The 18230-nt window shown below is 38.6% G+C and overlaps 1 protein-coding gene across 1 annotated transcript in view; it reads left to right on the top strand.

Annotated features, from left to right (window-relative positions):
• Window positions 1-18230, top strand: part of NUDT21 (nudix hydrolase 21) — a 22554-nt gene extending 4324 nt beyond the window's left edge. Inside the window, exons 3-7 of the mRNA XM_032157379.2 lie at window positions 330-393; window positions 7640-7729; window positions 12526-12601; window positions 12911-13025; window positions 14620-18230. Of these exons, the coding sequence (XP_032013270.1) occupies window positions 330-393; window positions 7640-7729; window positions 12526-12601; window positions 12911-13025; window positions 14620-14641 (367 nt within the window). The 3' untranslated portion in view covers window positions 14642-18230. The remainder of the gene's footprint in view (window positions 1-329; window positions 394-7639; window positions 7730-12525; window positions 12602-12910; window positions 13026-14619) is intronic.

Genomic DNA, 18230 nt, shown 5'->3' with positions numbered 1-18230 from the left:
CTGTTTCGGTGATGGGTTCACTAGAAGCCTAAACCTTAGCATTACACAATATACCTATGTAACAAAGTTGTACATGTACCCCTTGAATCTACAATAAAATAAAAATAAATATATACGAAGAGGAAAAAACCTAGGATTTGTATACTGTTAGTCTGGAGAATTGACATGAATTCAAGCATATTCTCCCCCTTCACTTTGATACTTGTTTTGATTGCCTTATTATACTGAAATATGTTACTTAGTGACTTGGTAGAAATAACAATTATTGTGTTCTTTGTTATCTCCAAATTGTATTAAGTTGAAAGCTGAAATTCTTAACTTTTATACAGACCTGGTGGTGAACTTAACCCAGGAGAAGATGAAGTTGAAGGACTAAAACGCTTAATGACAGAGGTATTTTTCTGTTTAACCACTTTGAATACCATGAACTTAATAGTTAATTTGTCTTTTACTGTCTTGTAAAAAGGATGCTTATTTTGGAATATTCAGTTTTCAATAAATGCAACTTAAACCCCAGAATGTTGGTACAATGTTGATTTTTTTTACAAGTTGAACTTACACTTATTTCAATTTTTAAAATGTTAAACTGTGTCACAGCAATGGTAGATTAAAACTGACATTTAAGTATTGCTGTGCTAGACACTGTTCTGAGTGCTTTACATGCGCTAATTCCTTTAATCACCACCACAACTGTAGGAAGTAGATATTATTAAGTTTAAATTACTTCTTGTTATATAGCTAGTGTGTTGTAGAGCCAGAGGTTTGAATGCAGGTAGTTTTGTTCAAGAGTAGGCCTCTGTAGAATTTTGAAAAGAGAAAGATGCCTATGTTTTCACTTTTTTCACATATTTTTTAGACTTTGCCCAAATTATTCTACTTTTTAAAAATCATTGTAATGCCTGCATGTAAAGACTTGGGGCCAAATGCATAGATACTGAGGATTTTGAGATTGTAAATTGTTTTCAATGTTAGTTTTCTTCTTTAACATGCAGTTGTCGCCTGCCCCCGTTACAAAACTCACGTATTCTCTGTGCAAAAAGCTTGGCAAACACAGAAAAGCAAAGGAGAAACAAAACTAAAGTCACCTGTAATTGTCCCACTTTTGACCTATTGGTTTGTCTTTCTAGTATTTCTAAAAATGTATTATAACTCCTAAACATTTTACTGTGCTTGGACTTCCATTTATATAATGTATGGTACAAAGATATAAGTCCAGTAAGATTGCGGGAGTGCAAAATGAGAGAATCACAAAAGCAAAATTTTTGGAAACTGGAAAGCAGATGGGCAAATTATAACTAACTTAGCAGAAACCTTAGAAACAAATTATAACTAACTTGCCAGAAACTGCTGGCAGTCAGGCAGGCAGAATCTAGCATTGCAGAGTACCAGAATGACTGAGGAACTGAAGGTGCTAGGTACTTACGAAAGTGGGGGCATGCATGAGCTGAAAACTGGACTGGTTCAAAGTATATATGGAGTATATTTATACAGGTTGTGTATTCCTTATCTGAGAGCTTGGGACCAGAAGTGTTTAGCTGCTATTCGATAGCACAACAGGGTGACTATAGTCAGTAATCACTTAATTGTAAATTTTAAAATAGCTAAAAGAGTATAATTGGATTGTTTGTAACACAAAGGATAAATGCTTGAGGGGGTGGAGATCCCATTCTCCATGATGTGAATATTACGCATTGCATGCCTGTATCAAAACATCTTGTGTACCCCATAAATATATATATCTACTATGTACTCAAAAAAATTAAAAATTAAAAAAGTGGTTAGGATTTGGGATTTTTTTCAGGTTTTGGAATATTTGCATTATACTTACCAGTTAAGCATCCCATATACAAAACTTGAAATGCTCCAATGAGCATTTCCTTTTATTTTTTTCTTGAGACGAAGTCTCTCTCTTGTCACTCAGGCTGGAGTGCAATGGTGCAATCTTGTCTCACTGTCACCTCCACCTCCCGGGTTTAAGCAATTCTCCAGCCTTAGCCTCCCGAGTAGATGGGATTAAAGGCGGCTGCCACCACGCCCGACTAATTTTTTTATTTTTAGTAGAGATGGGGTTTCACCAGGTTGGCCAGGCTGGTCTAGAACTCCTAACCTCAGGTGATCCGCCTGCCTTGGCCTTCCAAAGTGCTGGGATTACAGGCATGAGCCACCACGCCTGGCCTGAGCATTTCCTTTGAGCATCATGTCAGTGCTCAAAAAGTTTGAGATTTTGGAGTTTCAGATTGGGATGTTCAACCTGTGTATCTAGATTGTCTTCCCCACTCTGTAATTAGGCAAAGACTGGCTGATGATTCTCTGTAGTAATTGAATCAGAGAACAACTAGCAATGACAAAAGTTTAGGGGATGGGGAGAGTAAGTAAGAGTTCCCATTCTGAATAGTCAGACTCTTGGACCTCTATTAGGCTGACAGAATGTTAACAGTTAGGTTTATTTATTTTTTTATTTTTTTTTTGAGACGGAGTTTCGCTTTTGTCGCCCAGGCTGGAATGCAGTGGCGCGATCTTCAATGTGAGCAATGGTTGCTCGCTGCAACCACTGCCTCCTGGGTTCAAGCGATTCTCCTGCCTCAGCCTCCAGAGTAGCTGGGATTACAGGTGCCCACTATCATGCCCAGCTAATTTTTGTATTTTTAGTAGAGATGAGGTTTCACTGTATTGGCCAGGTTGGTCTCGAACTCCTAACCTCAGGTGATCTGCCTGCTTTGGCCTCCCAAAGTGTTGGGATTATAGGTGTGAGCCACCGTGCCCAGTCTAGGCTTATTTATTTTTTTTAGAGACAGGGTCTCATTCTGTTCCACAGGCTGGAGGATGGTGGTGTGATCATAGCTCACTGTAACCACAAACTCCTGGGCTCAAGCAGTCTTCCTGCCTCGGCTTCTTGAGTAGCTAGGACTGCAGGTATGTGCCCATGATGCCTGGCTAATTAAAAAAAATTTTTTTATAGAGATGAGATCTTGCTATGTTGCCTAGGCTGGTCTCAAACTCCTGGCCCAAGGCAGTCCTCCCAAAACATTGGGATTACATGCATGAGCCACCAGGCCCAGCCAACAATTAGATTTATATATCCCAGGCTGAGGGTTGGAAATCTTGTTTCTGGAAAAAGTGACCAGTCCAAGAAAAACTTCAGATACTGCCATTTGGGACCTGTCTTAGTCTGTTTAATGTTGCTATAACAGAATACCTGAGGCTGGGTAATTTATAAAGAAAAAGATTTATTTGGCTCACCAGTTGCGGTGGCAAGATTGGGCAGCTGGTGAGGGCTTCATGCTGCTTCCACTCATGGCAGAAAGCAAAATGGGAGTGGGCATGTGCAAAGAGATCACATGGCAAGGGAGGGAAGCAAGAGTGGATCCAGGAAGCCACACTCTTTAACAACCCACTCTCCAGGGAACTAATCCATTCCTGATGGAGGAAGGGTATTAAACTATTCATGAAGGATCCACCTGCATGACTCAAACACCTTCCATTAGGCTCTGCCTGCCAACACTGTCACACTGGGGAACAAATTTCAACATGAGTTTGGGGGTTGGGGGACAAACCATATCCAAACCAAAGCAAGAATTTTCTATAGAAATAATGTAGTCCTGGGCCAGGCGCAGTGGCTCACACCTGTAATCCCAGCACTTGGGGAGGCCGAGGCGGGTGGATCATGAGGTTTGGAGTTTGAGACCAACCTGACCAACATGGTGAAACCCTGTCTCTACTAAAATATAAACAAATTAGCTGGGCGTGGTGGTGGGCGCCTGTAATCCCAGCTACTCCTGAGGCAGGAAAATCAGTTGAACCTGGGAGGTGGAGGTTGCAGTGAGCCGAGATCGCGCCACTGCACGCCAGCCTGGGCAACAGAGCAAGACTTCGTCTCAAAAATAAAAAAAAAAAAGAAAAAAAAATATTGTAGTCCTATCACTCATGCACACAGAGGTGACAATTAAGCATCTTGTTGCTTCTCCCTTGTGAGCACACAACCAACTATCACCAGGCTTTTGGAGAAAACTTCTTAATAAGAAAAAGATCAGAAGAAGCAAAAGGACCTCAACAGAAGCAGAAAATTCAACCATTGACAAAACTATGATTAATATTCTTGGTGAGATAAGAGGAGATTTTGCACCTGTGAAACAGTGCTATTAAAAAGACATTTTAGCCAAGAAAAACCTCATGGATATTAAAAAAAAATGTTGGAAGAAATGAAAAATTCAGTAAAGAGTTAAAGAGTTTCATTCTACCAGTAAATAGAATGAAAAGATAAAAAGATAGAATGTAGGTAAGAATAGATAAAATTAGGCCGGGCGCGGTGGCTCACGCTTGTAATCCTAGCACTTTGGGAGGCCGAGGCAGGCGGATCATGAGGTCAGGAGATCGAGACCACGGTGAAACCCTGTCTCTACTAAAAATACAAAAAAATTAGCCGGGCATGGTGGCGGGCACCTGTAGTCCCAGCTACTTGGAGAGGCTGAGGCAGGAGAATGGCGTGAACTCTGGAGGTGGAGCTTGCAGTGAGCCGAGATCACGCCACTGCACTCCAGCCTGGGCAACAGAGCGAGACTCCGTCTCAAAAAAAAAAAATAAATAAAATAAAATTAGTGGGTCATTTTAGAACAGGTAAATAGAACAGAGTAAAAGGAAGAATTAGCAAAGCATAATTAGAGAAAATTTCTCAAACCTCAAAGGGCATGAGTTTTGAGATTGAAAAGACCTACTGGCCTTGCCACTATAGTGAATGTTTAAAGATCCATGCAAAGGCATATCATCATGAAGTTTTAGATCCTACAAACAAAAATAAAAACAAAAAGATCTAAAAGCTTCCAAAGTGGGAGGTGGAGGATTGGTAAGCAGAGAGGTTAAATGCAAAACATCAAAATCAGAAATTGCATTAAACTACCCAGAAATAATTCTGGAAGCTAAAGGATGGTGGAGTGTTGTCTTTGTAATTTTGAGAGAATATGATCTCTGTCCTAGAATTTTCTAATCAAACTATAAATCAAGTGTGTGGGTAAAAGTTATTTCTAGACATGCAGAGTTTCAAAAAGTTACATCTCTTGTACCTTTTCTCAGGAAGCTACTAGAGGGTGTTCACCCCCAAAATGGAATAAAATAAGGACTCTAGCTGTGAAGCAGGGTTGAGACTATCAAGTACAGATTACAGCAGGATGATAGAAAAACGTGTCTTAGGCTGAGTGTGGTGGCTCATGCCTGCAATTTCAGCACTGTGGGAGGCTGAGATGGGCAGATCACGTGAGCCTAGGAGTTTGAGACCACCCTTGGCAACGTGGCGAAAAATTAGCCTGGTGCGGTGGCTTGCATCTGTAGTCCCAGCTACTCGGGAGGCTGGGGGCGGGGGAGGCTGAGATGAGAGAAGCACTTGAGCCCATGAGGTGGAGGTTGCAGTGAGTGGAGATCATGCCATTGCACTCCAGCCTGGGTGACAGAGATCTTGTCTTGAAAAAAGGAAAAACATGTCTTAGAAAAGATGAAATTAATAGAATAACTGACAATTGATATTTGAATTGGGAAGAAATTTAAGTTATCATGGAGAATGTGGGAAATGAATTTAGTGATAGCAAAGGAAATGCAAGTTATTAACTAAAGAACAGGACAGTTGAACAAGTAAGGAGATACGGTTTACTAATCATTGCTCTGTTGTGACTGATCTACTGGATCATACTAACTTAAATACTGAGTATTGACTTAACCAAATATTGGTAATGGGAAGATGGTGGAAGAAAAAGTATAACTAGGATGTGTGATTTTAATATCTGAATTCTCATTCATAGTAGAGGCTTTTAAAAAATGTTTTAAAAATGAAAATCAAGAGGCCGGGCACGGTGGCTCACGCATGTAATCCCAGCACTTTGGGAGGCCAAGGCAGGTGGATCACAAGGTCAAAAGATCAAGACCATCTTGGCCAACATGGTGAAACCCTATCTCTACTAAAAATACAAAAAAGCCAAGTGTGGTGGCGGGCACCTGTGGTCCCAGCTACTCGGGAGGCTGAGGCAGGAGAGTCGCTTGGACGCGGCAGGTGGAGGTTGCAGTGAGCCGAGATTGCGGCACTGCACTCCAGCCTGGGCAACAGAGCGAGACTCTGTCTCAAAAAAATAAAAAAAAAAATGAAAATCAAGAAACTGTCATAAAAGAATATTTTGGCTGGGCATGGTGGCTCACACCTGTAATCCCAGTGCTTTTTGGGGCTGAGGCCGGAAGATTGCTTGATGCCAGGAGTTGTAGTGAGCCATGATTGGGTCACTGTGCTCCAGCCTGAGTGACAGAGCAAGGCCCTATCTCTTAAAAAATGTAGTTTTGAGGCCTGGTGCAGTGGCTCATGCCTGTAAGACCAGCACTTTGGGAGACTGAGGCGGGCAGATCATCTGAGGTCAGGAGTTCGAGACCAGCCTGACCAACAGGGTGAAACCCCATCTCTACTAAGAAGACAAAAAATTAGCTAGGCATGGTAGCGCGTGCCTGTAATCCCAGCTACTCCGGAGGCTGAGGCAGGAGAATCACTTGAACCTGGGAGGCGGAGGTTGCAGTGAGCTGATACTGTGCCATTGCACTCCAGCCTGGGCAATGAGCAAAACTCCGTCTCAAAAAAAAAAATTTTTTTTTTTTTTTTTGAAAAATATGACTTTACATTGAAGAAACCTGATAAACAGTACCTTAGCCAGGTGATCAAGGTTGGCATTAGTGATAAGCCATATTGATACAGCATGTACCCTTGATATGATGTGATGAGAATGGCCTTTTTACCTCTGTAGTGTTCTTCCCAAAAGCTCATAACTTCAATTTAATTGAGGGATATTTTACAAAATACTTGACCAGTATTCCTCAAAACTATCAAGATCATCAAAAACAAGGAAAGTATGAAAAGCTGTCACAATGTAGAGGAACCTCGGAAGAAATGAAGATTAAGTGTAATACGGTATCTTAGATTGGATCCTGGGACTGAAAAATGAAAAAGGACATTAGGTTAAAGACTATGGATATCTGAATAATATACGGACTTCAGTTAATAATCTTGTCTTGGTATTGGTTGATTAGTTTGACAAATGTGCTTTACTAATGTGAGATGTTAACAATGGGGGAAACTGTGTGTGGGGTACATGGGAAGTTTCTGAACAAGTTTTGCAAGTTTTCTGTAAATCTAAAACTATCCTAAAATAAACCGTTTATTTAAGACCAAGAAGAATGCTTTTAAAAATAGAAGCAAACATGAGGGGAAAAACAACCAAGAGTTGAAAGTTACAGCCAGTGGGAATGGGTGAAACAGGACAGAGAACTGCAGTTTCTCACCATGAGCATTGTAGAACTATTTTTGGCCACTTAAAATATGTAGAGTATGACTTTGGTTAAAATAAGTTTAGTGTTCTGCTATACAAATTAATAAAAATGAAAGTTGAATTTTGAACACAATTTTTATGTTGATACTAGCTTGCCAGTTTTGAACGAATATTGTATGTCTTGGGCAGAGTGACATCTATAATAACAAATCGTAGAGAGAAAATCTGTATGGAAGGCGTATTATCCTATGTTTCTATTAGGAGCACTGCTAAGAATTTTCTGTTCACTGAAGAAGGGGATTTGTGAGTACATATATTTAGTTGTTTACTGGCTTATTTCTTTTTGACAGATACTGGGTCGTCAAGATGGAGTTTTGCAAGACTGGGTCATTGACGATTGCATTGGTAACTGGTGGAGACCAAATTTTGAACCTCCTCAGGTCAGTGTTCTGTTATATTTGCTGGGCATTTTGGAAGCAGAAAGCTCGTTTAATTCTAGCTACTTTAAAAAAGATTAAAGTAGAATTTGACTTGAAATTTTCTTTTCTTCCCTCCTTAATTTAAATTACAAAATTAAGCCAAGCACTTCTTATTTTAAAGGAAAATGTAAAACAAATACAAGGCCGGGCGAGGTGGCTCATGCCTGTAATCCCAGCACTTTGGGAGGCCGAGGCGGGTGGATTACCTGTTGAGGTCAGGAGTTTGAGACCAGCCTGGCCAATGTGGTGAAACCTCGTCTCTACTAAAAAATGTAAAAATCAGTACTCCGGAGGCTGAGGCAGGACAATTGCTTGAACTTGGGAGGCAGAAGTTGCAGTGAACCGAGATCGTGCCATTGCACTCCAGCCTGGACAACAGTGAGACTCCTCAAAAAATAAATAAATAAATAAATAAATAAATAAATAAATAAATACAAATACAAAAGAAGAAAGAATGGTAAAAGTGAATGAATTGTGCTACCCGTCATCTGCCTTTAACAGCACATCACAACCCCTCGTTCCACCGCTCCATTCTCCTGCCCTCATCTTGGATTATTTTGAAGCATATCCTAGCTATTCATTTCAATTGTAAATATTTCAGTGTGAATCATAAAAGATAAGGATCTCTTTAAAAACATAACCATAGTACTGTTATTATCATACCAAAAATAAACAATTCCATATTATTGTCAAATATATAGTCACTGTTCGCATATCCTGATTATTTCAATTTTCTTTTTATAATTTGTTTGGATTAGGATAGTCTCTAAAGTCTCTTTTACACAGTTGGCACCTTTTTTTTCCTTGTGTTTTATTTGTTAATGAAAACAGGCTAATGTTTCCATTCTGATTGCATTCCCCTGTTGTTGTTGAATATGTAGCTGTTTCCCCTGTGTGTCTTGCAAATTGATAGTTAGATCTAGAAATTGTATTCAGGCTCAGTTAATTTGGGGAGGGGTAACAAGGCTTGTCATAGGCGGTATATTATCTGTGGCTGCATAACAAATTACCTCAAAATTTAGCAGCCTTTAGGCCTCTGGGAGTTGCTTAGGGTGGTTCTGGCTTAGGCTCTCTCATGAAGTTACAGTCAAGTTGTCAGCTGGGACTGCATCATAAGGTGGAACTGGGGTTAAAGTATCTGATCCTGAGCTTACACGTGTGTGTTAGCAAACTTCTTAGTTTCATCTGGGCTGTTAGACTAAAGCTTTGCTTCAGGTGTTGCTGGCTGTTGTCTCAAGGTCTCCCTCAGTTCCTTGCTATGAGAACATCTCTAAAAGGACAACTCGCAGGCAGCTGGCTTCCCCCAGGCTGTGTGATCCAAGAGATAGTGAGAGACAGAGTGCTAGAGGAGTGCCCAAGTAGGAAGCCTCGGTCTGTGATAAGCTAATCTTGGCAGTGGCATACCATCACTTCTGCCGTATGCTATTGGTCACACAAGCCAACCCTGGTACACTATAGGAGGGACTACACAAAGCAGTGAATAACAGGAGACAGGAATCATTGGGGGTCATCTTAAGGCAGTCTAACACAATCGGTATAGTGTACTTCCATCAGGAATTTAAAAATATTTGGTTGTTTCTTTTTGTAATGTTAGCAGCTCATTGATGATCATTTCCTGGTCTATGAATTCATAAGGGTTGTGATCCTCATATAAAAAGAAACTTAACTCATGTATTACTGAAGTGTGTGGTTTGTGTAGAAAAAAAAATATGCTGCTATTCCTTTACTTAACATTTTTCAGAAGAATGACTTAATTCCTTAGCATCCTCTAAAGACTTGACTTTATTCAAAAGAGAGGATAAGACCAAGACTTGGGTACAGGCAGTTTGAGAGTTGATTCCAGGAAGCAGCAGAATACAGGGGAGAGAGAGACCAGAAGCAGCAGAAGTAAGACAGGGCATGTTATTGATCTTTTTACACCTGTGGGCAACTGGATTTGTTCTGTTAAGGACCAGGAACCATTTAGGGATTCCTATCCCCCATTGAATAAGGGTTGCATGAACTCCCTTGTTCCATGTTGAGTCTGAGTGCTTGTTGAGACAGTGGCAGCAAACAGGGAACCCTCTGATACTTTTCAAACATAGCTGCCCCGAAATCGGAGGTAGCGTAATGTGGGGCACACACACACAAAAAACATGTTTCAGTGACCTTCAAAGTGTCAGTATGACCTTTTGGATTTAAATAATTTGAAATATTTTAATCCATGATAATGAGTGATGATGTTACTGATGCTCAAATATTCCTATTTTTGCTAATGGTGGAACTTCTTAAAGTTGGATCCTGAATTCTTTAGGCAAATTAAAAAGCCCTATGACTTTATAGCTCCTTTACGTGACAAGATGTTTCAGGTCAAGCATTGCACAAAATATCAACCAAGCAAAAAATCGTTCTTTTCTCTTGCTTCTGACTCCCTTGTATGGCAGAGGGACAAGAAGATAGGGGCTGTGGAAGCTGATGCTGGTGTTCACTACCTAAGAATTGCCAGGAACACATCTTGGCTTTAAGGAAGAACAATTTCATATGGAAACAGTGAAGTTACTTGTTCAAAGATACATAGTACAATTATTCTAAACTTTTTTTGGCTTCCTGAACATTCCTTGATCTAATTGGAAAATGCTTAATAGTGACCCCAGTGGTTTTCCGATAACTTTTCTGAATATCTTCACTCATCCCCCCTACCACTGTCCTAGGACAGTTCTCTTCGTTCAGTAAGGCCTAGAGTTGGCCCTGGTGGTATTCGACATAAGGTAAGTGTATTGATTTATTTAGGAAGCCTACAGTATTAGTTAGATGTCAGTGGAAAAGGAGCATGTCATCTTCCTATCTCAGTCTTTTTGTATAAAGTACAGTCAACTTAAACATTAAGACCAGAGAAGAAAGGCTTAAAAAAATAGGAACATGTAGCCTTGAGCAGAAGAAATTTGGGGAAATGCTACTCATTTTGTTTGGTTATGGTTTGGGAACTTTTATTGTATGTGATCCACAGATCTCTTAGCTTGTGCTATTCAAGCCACTTTCTCTGCGACTAAAAATACAATGTATTTTTGTTAATGTATCTGGTTTTCATGACAGTTTAAGGAACCTCCAAAGCCTGGGACAATTGTCCCAATTCATTGTACCCTAGGGATGGCTCTGGTATATAATTATTCTAACTGGAATACTGGTTAGGTGCCAATGAGTAACATAGTGGGAAATAACATAGGCTTTTATAATTAGATAAGAGTTGAATAGATACAGTTAAATCTTGGCTTCACAACTTGGCTGAGTAATCTTGGGAAAGATACTTAGCCTCTCTTAGCATGCATTTCTGTGTAAATTGAGGATGATGCTAATACCTCCTTTTGGCAGCTTCTGCTTTTATCTCACTTTCCCCTTATATCTGTTTTCAGCAGTTTTAAATTCCCCAGCTCTCAAATACAACTCCAACAGCAAAAGTAGATTTCTGAATGTATTGTGGAGAGATTTATACAAGAATTGTATAACCTTAGACTTTTTTTTGTTCTCTCTGTCAGAATTTTTCCTTCCCGGGTAGCAACTTCCCTCTCTAATTCTCTTCATCCTTTAAATTCTCTAAAATATATATATATATATTTATATTTATATTTATTTCCTCGAGTAATTTGGCTTTGCCCATCTGGCAAAACTTCACTTAGACTGCTCTTCTGGTATTCCTGAAGCGTGCACCCTGGGATATGGGGAGGTTTGAGGTTGGGACTGGGAGGAGGAGCAAGAAGCATCTTGTCAAATGCCTCACAGCTTATATTTGAATTTTTAATATAGTAAACAGGTCTACAATAGGATTCTAGACTGTTTAACTTACTGATCATATATATATATATATATATATTTTTTTTTTCTTTTTTTTTTTTGAGACACAGTCTCACTCTGTTGCCCAGGCTGGAGTGCAGTGGCACAGTCTCGGCTCACTGCAAGCTCTGCCTCCCGGGTTCACGCCATTCTCCTGCCTCAGCCTCCCGAGTGGCTGGGACTACAGGCGCCTGCCACCACGCCTGGCTAATTTTTTGTATTTTTAGTAGAGACGGGATTTCACTGTGTTAGCCACGATGGTCTCAATCTCCTGACCTCATGATCCGCCCACCTTGCCCTCCCAAAGTGCTGGGATTACAGGCGTGAGCCACTGTGCCCAGCCTATATATATATTTTTAAAAAACCAGCTTTTAGGCCGGGCATGGTGGCTGACGCCTGTAATCCCAGCGCTTTGGGAGGCCAAGGCAGGTGGATCACCTGAGGTCGGGAGTTCAAGACTAGCCTGGAGAAACCCTGCCTCTACTAAAAATACAGAATTAGCCAGGCATGGTGGCGCATGCCTGTAATCTCAGCTACTCAGGAGGCTGAGGCAGGAGAATCACTTGAACCTGGGAGGCGGAGGTTGCAGTGAGCCGAGATTGCGCCATTGCACTCCAGCCTGGGCAACAAGAGCGAAACTCTGTCTTAAAAAACAAACAAAAGCTTTTATTAAAGATACTAATTAAAATCAGACTTCATTATATTTTAAGTATCTCAAGCTATAAATCCTGTGACTACATATTTTATCTTGAATGGTTGACTGGTTTACTGCTTGTTATTTTATATGCATTAAAGCATTTATTTATTAGTGTATCTGTTAGATAAGTCCTGGTAAAGAGAACAGAAAGTAGTATGCTTCTCCCAACAGTTTATACTATACTAGGGAGTAAACATGTAAAGAAATGAAGCCATGGAATACATGTTAAAGTTGTATTCATTTGTAATTTCAGTATCCATATATTCCTGCACATATTACAAAGCCTAAGGAACATAAGAAGTTGTTTCTGGTTCAGCTTCAAGAAAAAGGTAAGTTATTTTGTTTTCGAAGGTAGCCATCTAAAAACTTCTGTAGAATAATTTCAAGGATACCTCTATTTGTGTTTTCTCAAAGTTACTTGAACTTTCGGGTTTATTGTAAAACTAAAAATATATACCATGCTTTTAGTTTCAAATCTGTGACTAGGAAATCTACCTTAAAAGACACAACCAAAATGTATTAATGAGAATTATCTTTTTTCTTAAACTTTTTATTAAATGTAAAATTGGTAATTTAAAAATGAAATGGAAGCAGTGATTATATAATAACTTATAATAATGAATTCTGTTTTATTTTAGCCTTGTTTGCAGTCCCTAAAAATTACAAGCTGGTAGCTGCACCATTGTTTGAATTGTATGACAATGCACCAGGATATGGACCCATTATTTCTAGTCTCCCTCAGCTATTGAGCAGGTACAGAAAGTTGAACATTTTTTGGTTCATCCATATTAACTGTCAAATTTAAAATATTCTGAGCCACTTGAGAAGGTATAGTTCATGAATTTTGGTCTTTAAGGAAACTAAGAAAGTAGATAGACTCTTAGATCATGTGCAAGCCATAGATTAATTGTGACTAATACCATCCCCAGACTCTTAAGTTTCAGCATGACATTCTGGTATTTGTGCAACTGCTCTTCCCTAATTCTGATATTCTCAAGAGTTAAGGTTGATGTCTTTATTCAAAGAAGAGATGGTTAAATAGCAGTCAACAGTGTGTAAATATGAGTGGAGTTGTCTGTATTAAAATGTGGCAAATTGGCTGGATGCAGTGGCTCATGCCTGTAATCCCAGCACTTTGGGAGGCTGAGGTGGGAGGTGTATCACCAGGTCGGGAGTTCGAGGCCAGCCTGGCCAAGATGGTGAAACCCCATCTCTACTAAAACTATAAAAATTAGCGAGGCGTGGTGGCCGGCACTTGTAATCCCAGCTACTTAGGAGGCTGAGCAGAGAATTGCTTGAACCCGGGACGCAGAGGTTGCAATGAACTGAGACCGCACTACTGCACTCCAGCCTGGGCGACAGAGTGAGACTCCGTCTAAAAAAAAGAAAAAAAAGGTGGCAAATTGAACATCTTGGTGTAATATATTCACTTTCCTTTTTTGAAACTTACTATATTTTGGCCCAAATTGAGGCTTGTGGGATTAGGTCCTGAACTTCTACGTGGGGTTTCAATCTTTAGGCAGTTAGAGTGATAAGAAATGCAGTTTTTTAAAAGTTGACTTGTACTGGTTGAGGTCTCTATTAGAGCCAGCCATATATAGGAATTGCAGAACAACATGGCGATTATGAAAGTAGATTCTGCAGTCGGTGTTTGGATTTGAAGCCCAACCTGAATACTTGCTGGCAATGTGACCTTGAACAAACTATTTGACTGTTTCTTCATCTGTAAATGGGGATAGTAGTTTCTACTTCAGAGGATTGTGAGGACCAAGTGAAATAATGCATATAAAATGCTTACAATAGTGCCGGTAATGTGGTACATACTTAAATGTTAGTGAAATTGGCCTTTTGTGAAAGCTTATTGAGTATGAAATTGCTCTTTCTACTTTCTACTTTCTACATCACTAATCAAACTTTATCTTTTGCCACTCCACTTTGGCCTGCTGATAGGTTACAAGTTGAAATGCATATGGGGAGAGAAGAGTCATATTATTTATTCAAACACCTACTTGTCAAGTGCAGGAACTGTGCAGAGTAGTCAGAGTATAAGGACATGTAGAAACTTTTCCTGCCTTAAGGAACTTATTAGTGGATGATTAATCAAATTTATAGTCTTAATTTTTTTATTATAAGTATTCAACAAGTGTTTTTAGTGCATAAGATGTGACCAGTGAGAGAAAATTGGTGTAGAAAATGCCAAACGTGGTAAAAGGGCATTTGAAGGGGAATAAAAGAAAATGCCAGACATGTTAAGGGAGGGTAGAAACATCCAGATAAATTTCTTTATCTAATGTGGAAAGTAGTATGTACTGTCTTTAATAAAGGTATTGTTCTTTTTAAAATTCAGGTTCAATTTTATATACAACTGAATTCCTGCGCAGTGGAGAAGTAAAAGAAGCCGCTTGTCTCTGTGAGCACAGCTATAAACAGTGTAGAATAAATGTGGTAGAAAAGTTTTTTTGGTTTTATCTCTTTTGCGATCCCTAAATTGCCACCTGCTTTCTATTGTTTGAATAGTAAAATTAATATGAAGAACTAGATAGTGGTGTAAGCAAATGTGATAATGTTTATTTACTTTTGGTTCTACCCATACTTTTTTGTACAACATTAAAGAAAATGGACTTCTTTTTTTATTTTAATTTCTCATTAAACTTCTAAAATTCTTATAGGTGAGGATCATTTTTCCCCCCACCTTAGTATGGTGAATGTTGCAACACAATGACAGGTTTAGGTCAGTCAGGTTTATTGGACCCTTGCTTTGATACCATTCTTGGGCACATACTCCAAGACTGTATTAGATTTTTGTGATGAAGAGCTTCCATTACTTTTGAAAACTATATTTATCTGAGTGAGTCCAAGGTGCAACTCCTAAATGAATTGTGTTGCAGAGAACTCCCAGTATAATTCACTGACCAGTACATTTTATAGCCATCCAGGCCTTGGTTTGCAAGCAACAGACCTTGAACATATAGGAAACTATTAAAATTGGCTCTATCAGCAGTCATAGGAATTGGTATAAGAAGAGACTCATTTAGAGCTCAGAGTTTTCTTCACATAATGGGGGTATTATTTGTGCTGTTGCGAAGTTATGTGTCTTATTCTTAAAGCCATGGTAAAAATAGTGATCTGTGAAGGAAATTTATAAAATTGGATGTATTAGGTTTTGAACTCTGAGATTGCACAAATATTCAATTAACTTGAAGTTGTGTACATAGAGAAGAAAATTTGGTTTTAGCAAATGACAGAGCCTTCAAAAATATTTTTGGAATAATGTGAATCAACCGAAAACTGGGGGCAAGGCAGAGGACAGGTTTTCTCAGGTTAAGAGAAAAATACGAAATTTTAAAAACTTTAAAAAATACTGATAAATTCGGATCAAATTTGAGGGAATAAAAAATATTAGAGCAAAGGAGTTTGCTGGTTGTGTCATTATTTAATGATCAAAGTATAGCATGTATGCCTTATTCCAGACTTGTTGACAATAAGCTTAATGTAAAAAGAATCTTGCCAGATGTAGCTACTTAAGGAAAAAAGGGTTTTTAATAGAAATGAACTTTTGATTAGTATGGTACCAGTCACAGGGCTATTTTCCTGAATATTAGGTGATGTCAAAGGTATATGATACTTGAGGAAATCAGGTCAAGTGTAGCTGAGCAATTAACACTCAAGTTTTTTTAGTTGGGGTCACGTCAGATCCTCATGTGGTGGTTAAGTAGTGACTAACTGTGCATGTCCTTCATGGTAGGTGAGCACCAGTCTCCATGACCAAAAATGCCCCAATTTCCTTTGAAAAAGCCACTAGTTCTGTGAATTGTCCTTTTCCCTCCTGCCCCTAACAGTCCTACCCCTCTAGCCTACATTGGCATATTTCTCATGTAATGTATTTTGCTGGTAAGCTCATCCATTAGCTGCATCCTTCAGCTATTCCTTTAGATTGGAGGAAGTGGATATGAAGATGGATTGATTCAGCTCACCTTCCATGATTGCTTTTGAGGGAAAAGCTACAGTGGCCACATTTCAGATGTTCACTTTTGCAATTTGGGGAGGGTGGAGAGAGGTAGACTTTTGTTGTGTGTTTTATAAAGTGCTCTCAGTAAGGAGTGTTTGAGTTGAAGAGTCATCTGATTCGAGGCCACTCATGTTCTTTGTAACTTAAACTTTGACCAAGAAATTCTTTACTTCTCACTTCTTCACTTCTTCCCAATATACAGTAAGTACGTGAGCCAGTCATCCATACACTAAGGCCTAGTTGAGAAAAACCTTTGATTCAGGATGGCTGGGTTACTAACCTTGAAATGTAAGAGATCTGGTTTTGAATGTAAAATTCGCAGCACACAAACGGAAGTCTTAAGAACTTTTTGCTCTGGTCAGTTACAGGTGGATCCCAATAATCTGTTTTTGGTTTTCTGGTGGAAATAATAGAAATAGGGGAAATCAAATCTGGTTAGTAGGTGTCTACAGTATTAGAAGAGGGTATAAGGGCCCTGTTTAACACTAAGTTCTTTTGATACGTATGTTCTAATACTTCCAGAAACTGTGCATTCCAGATCTACATACTAAATGCTGTATCATTTTGAAATGGGCTCTTGATTAATAGACCCATATTTTTTTAGTGGCTTTTATGTTGTATATTTGTCTAAAATGAAAGCTCTTTTGCGTTCTAAAACTACAATATATGTCATCTTATTTTCCCTGAGTATCCAAGTATAGTGCAGATTCTGTGTAAAACTACTAAATGACACTGGAATATGTTTAGTATATTAGGGGGAAAAACTATAAAGTTTTACACAATTGTTTGTACTTACATTTAGGATGGACTTATCCCTTTGGAGAAGAGTGAAATTTGTTTTTTCACCATGTGATGAAGACCATTGTGATTTTTTTAAAAAGTAGATAGTACTTAAAATGGCATAATAATTCTGCACTTGAATTTGTACTGTTAACAGCACAGTTGGAAGATTTTTAAACTTTTTATTGTCTTATAACTAGCATTCACTTATTATTTTGGATATTTAAGGGTTCCATTAAGTTAACATTGTATTTGGACAAAGTGTAACCAAATTATGTTTTCTTCCATGTTTAATTAGAAGTGAGAGGTAGAAGTACTTCAAATTCAACAGGCCAGCAAGCAATCGGCTTAAAATTCCCTTTATTAAATGTTGTGCTCTTATGCTCTCGGCTTTTTAATGACTTTATTTTTACAGTACTTGTTCAGTCACTTGAGATGAAATGCTTGGGGTAGCTTTTCCATCCTCAAACTCAATGTTTTTATTAGTTCATAGCGTTTGGAACAGTATGTGCCAATCACTGAGACTGCATCAGAGTTTGCAATTTTGTATGTTTCATTGCCAAAGAAGGCTTAGTGGTTGTTGACTGTAGTATAAGTCAGCTTTCTGTAGCATAAGATTTGATTTTCCCATACTTACTCCACTTGTTATACATCACCGATTATTTGGGTTAAACTGGACTCATTTCAAGCAGTTTGCTTTTGTTCAAATCGTGATTAGAAACTTAATACTGTAATTTGATTTGAGCCATAAAACACATTTTAATATTAGCTTCTATTATATTTATTAAGCTTGTTTTTGTGGAAAAAAACTTACTAAAACCTAGGTAAGTCTAGATTAGGCCAGTTGAGGTGTATTTTGTATTTTAGTAAAGGATCATATCGTAAAAATAGAGATAAGTTGGGAAGATACATTGATTATGCTGTTCTGTTGAGGGAAAGGTCATGTATTTAGAAATTTAAACTTTTGGTTATTGTGTTCACATCATAGTATTCAAGCATCATTTATAGTTTGGCTTTGAGAACTTTTCTGGTATTACGTTTATGGAAAATGTATAAAAGAAACAAGTTTTGGTTATATTTTTATATTTGTAAAGTAAAAGTTTGGTTAAAGTGATTACTGTTCTTTTTTTATTTTATTGTCATTTCAATAAAAAATATTTGAAAGAGAA

This window comes from Hylobates moloch, unplaced genomic scaffold (assembly GCF_009828535.3).
Source record: "Hylobates moloch isolate HMO894 unplaced genomic scaffold, HMol_V3 SCAFFOLD_6, whole genome shotgun sequence".
In the NCBI taxonomy this organism is placed as follows: Eukaryota; Metazoa; Chordata; class Mammalia; order Primates; family Hylobatidae; genus Hylobates; species Hylobates moloch.
The sequence above is the reverse complement of the archived record's forward strand: the minus strand, read 5'-3'. Positions and strand labels throughout refer to the sequence as shown.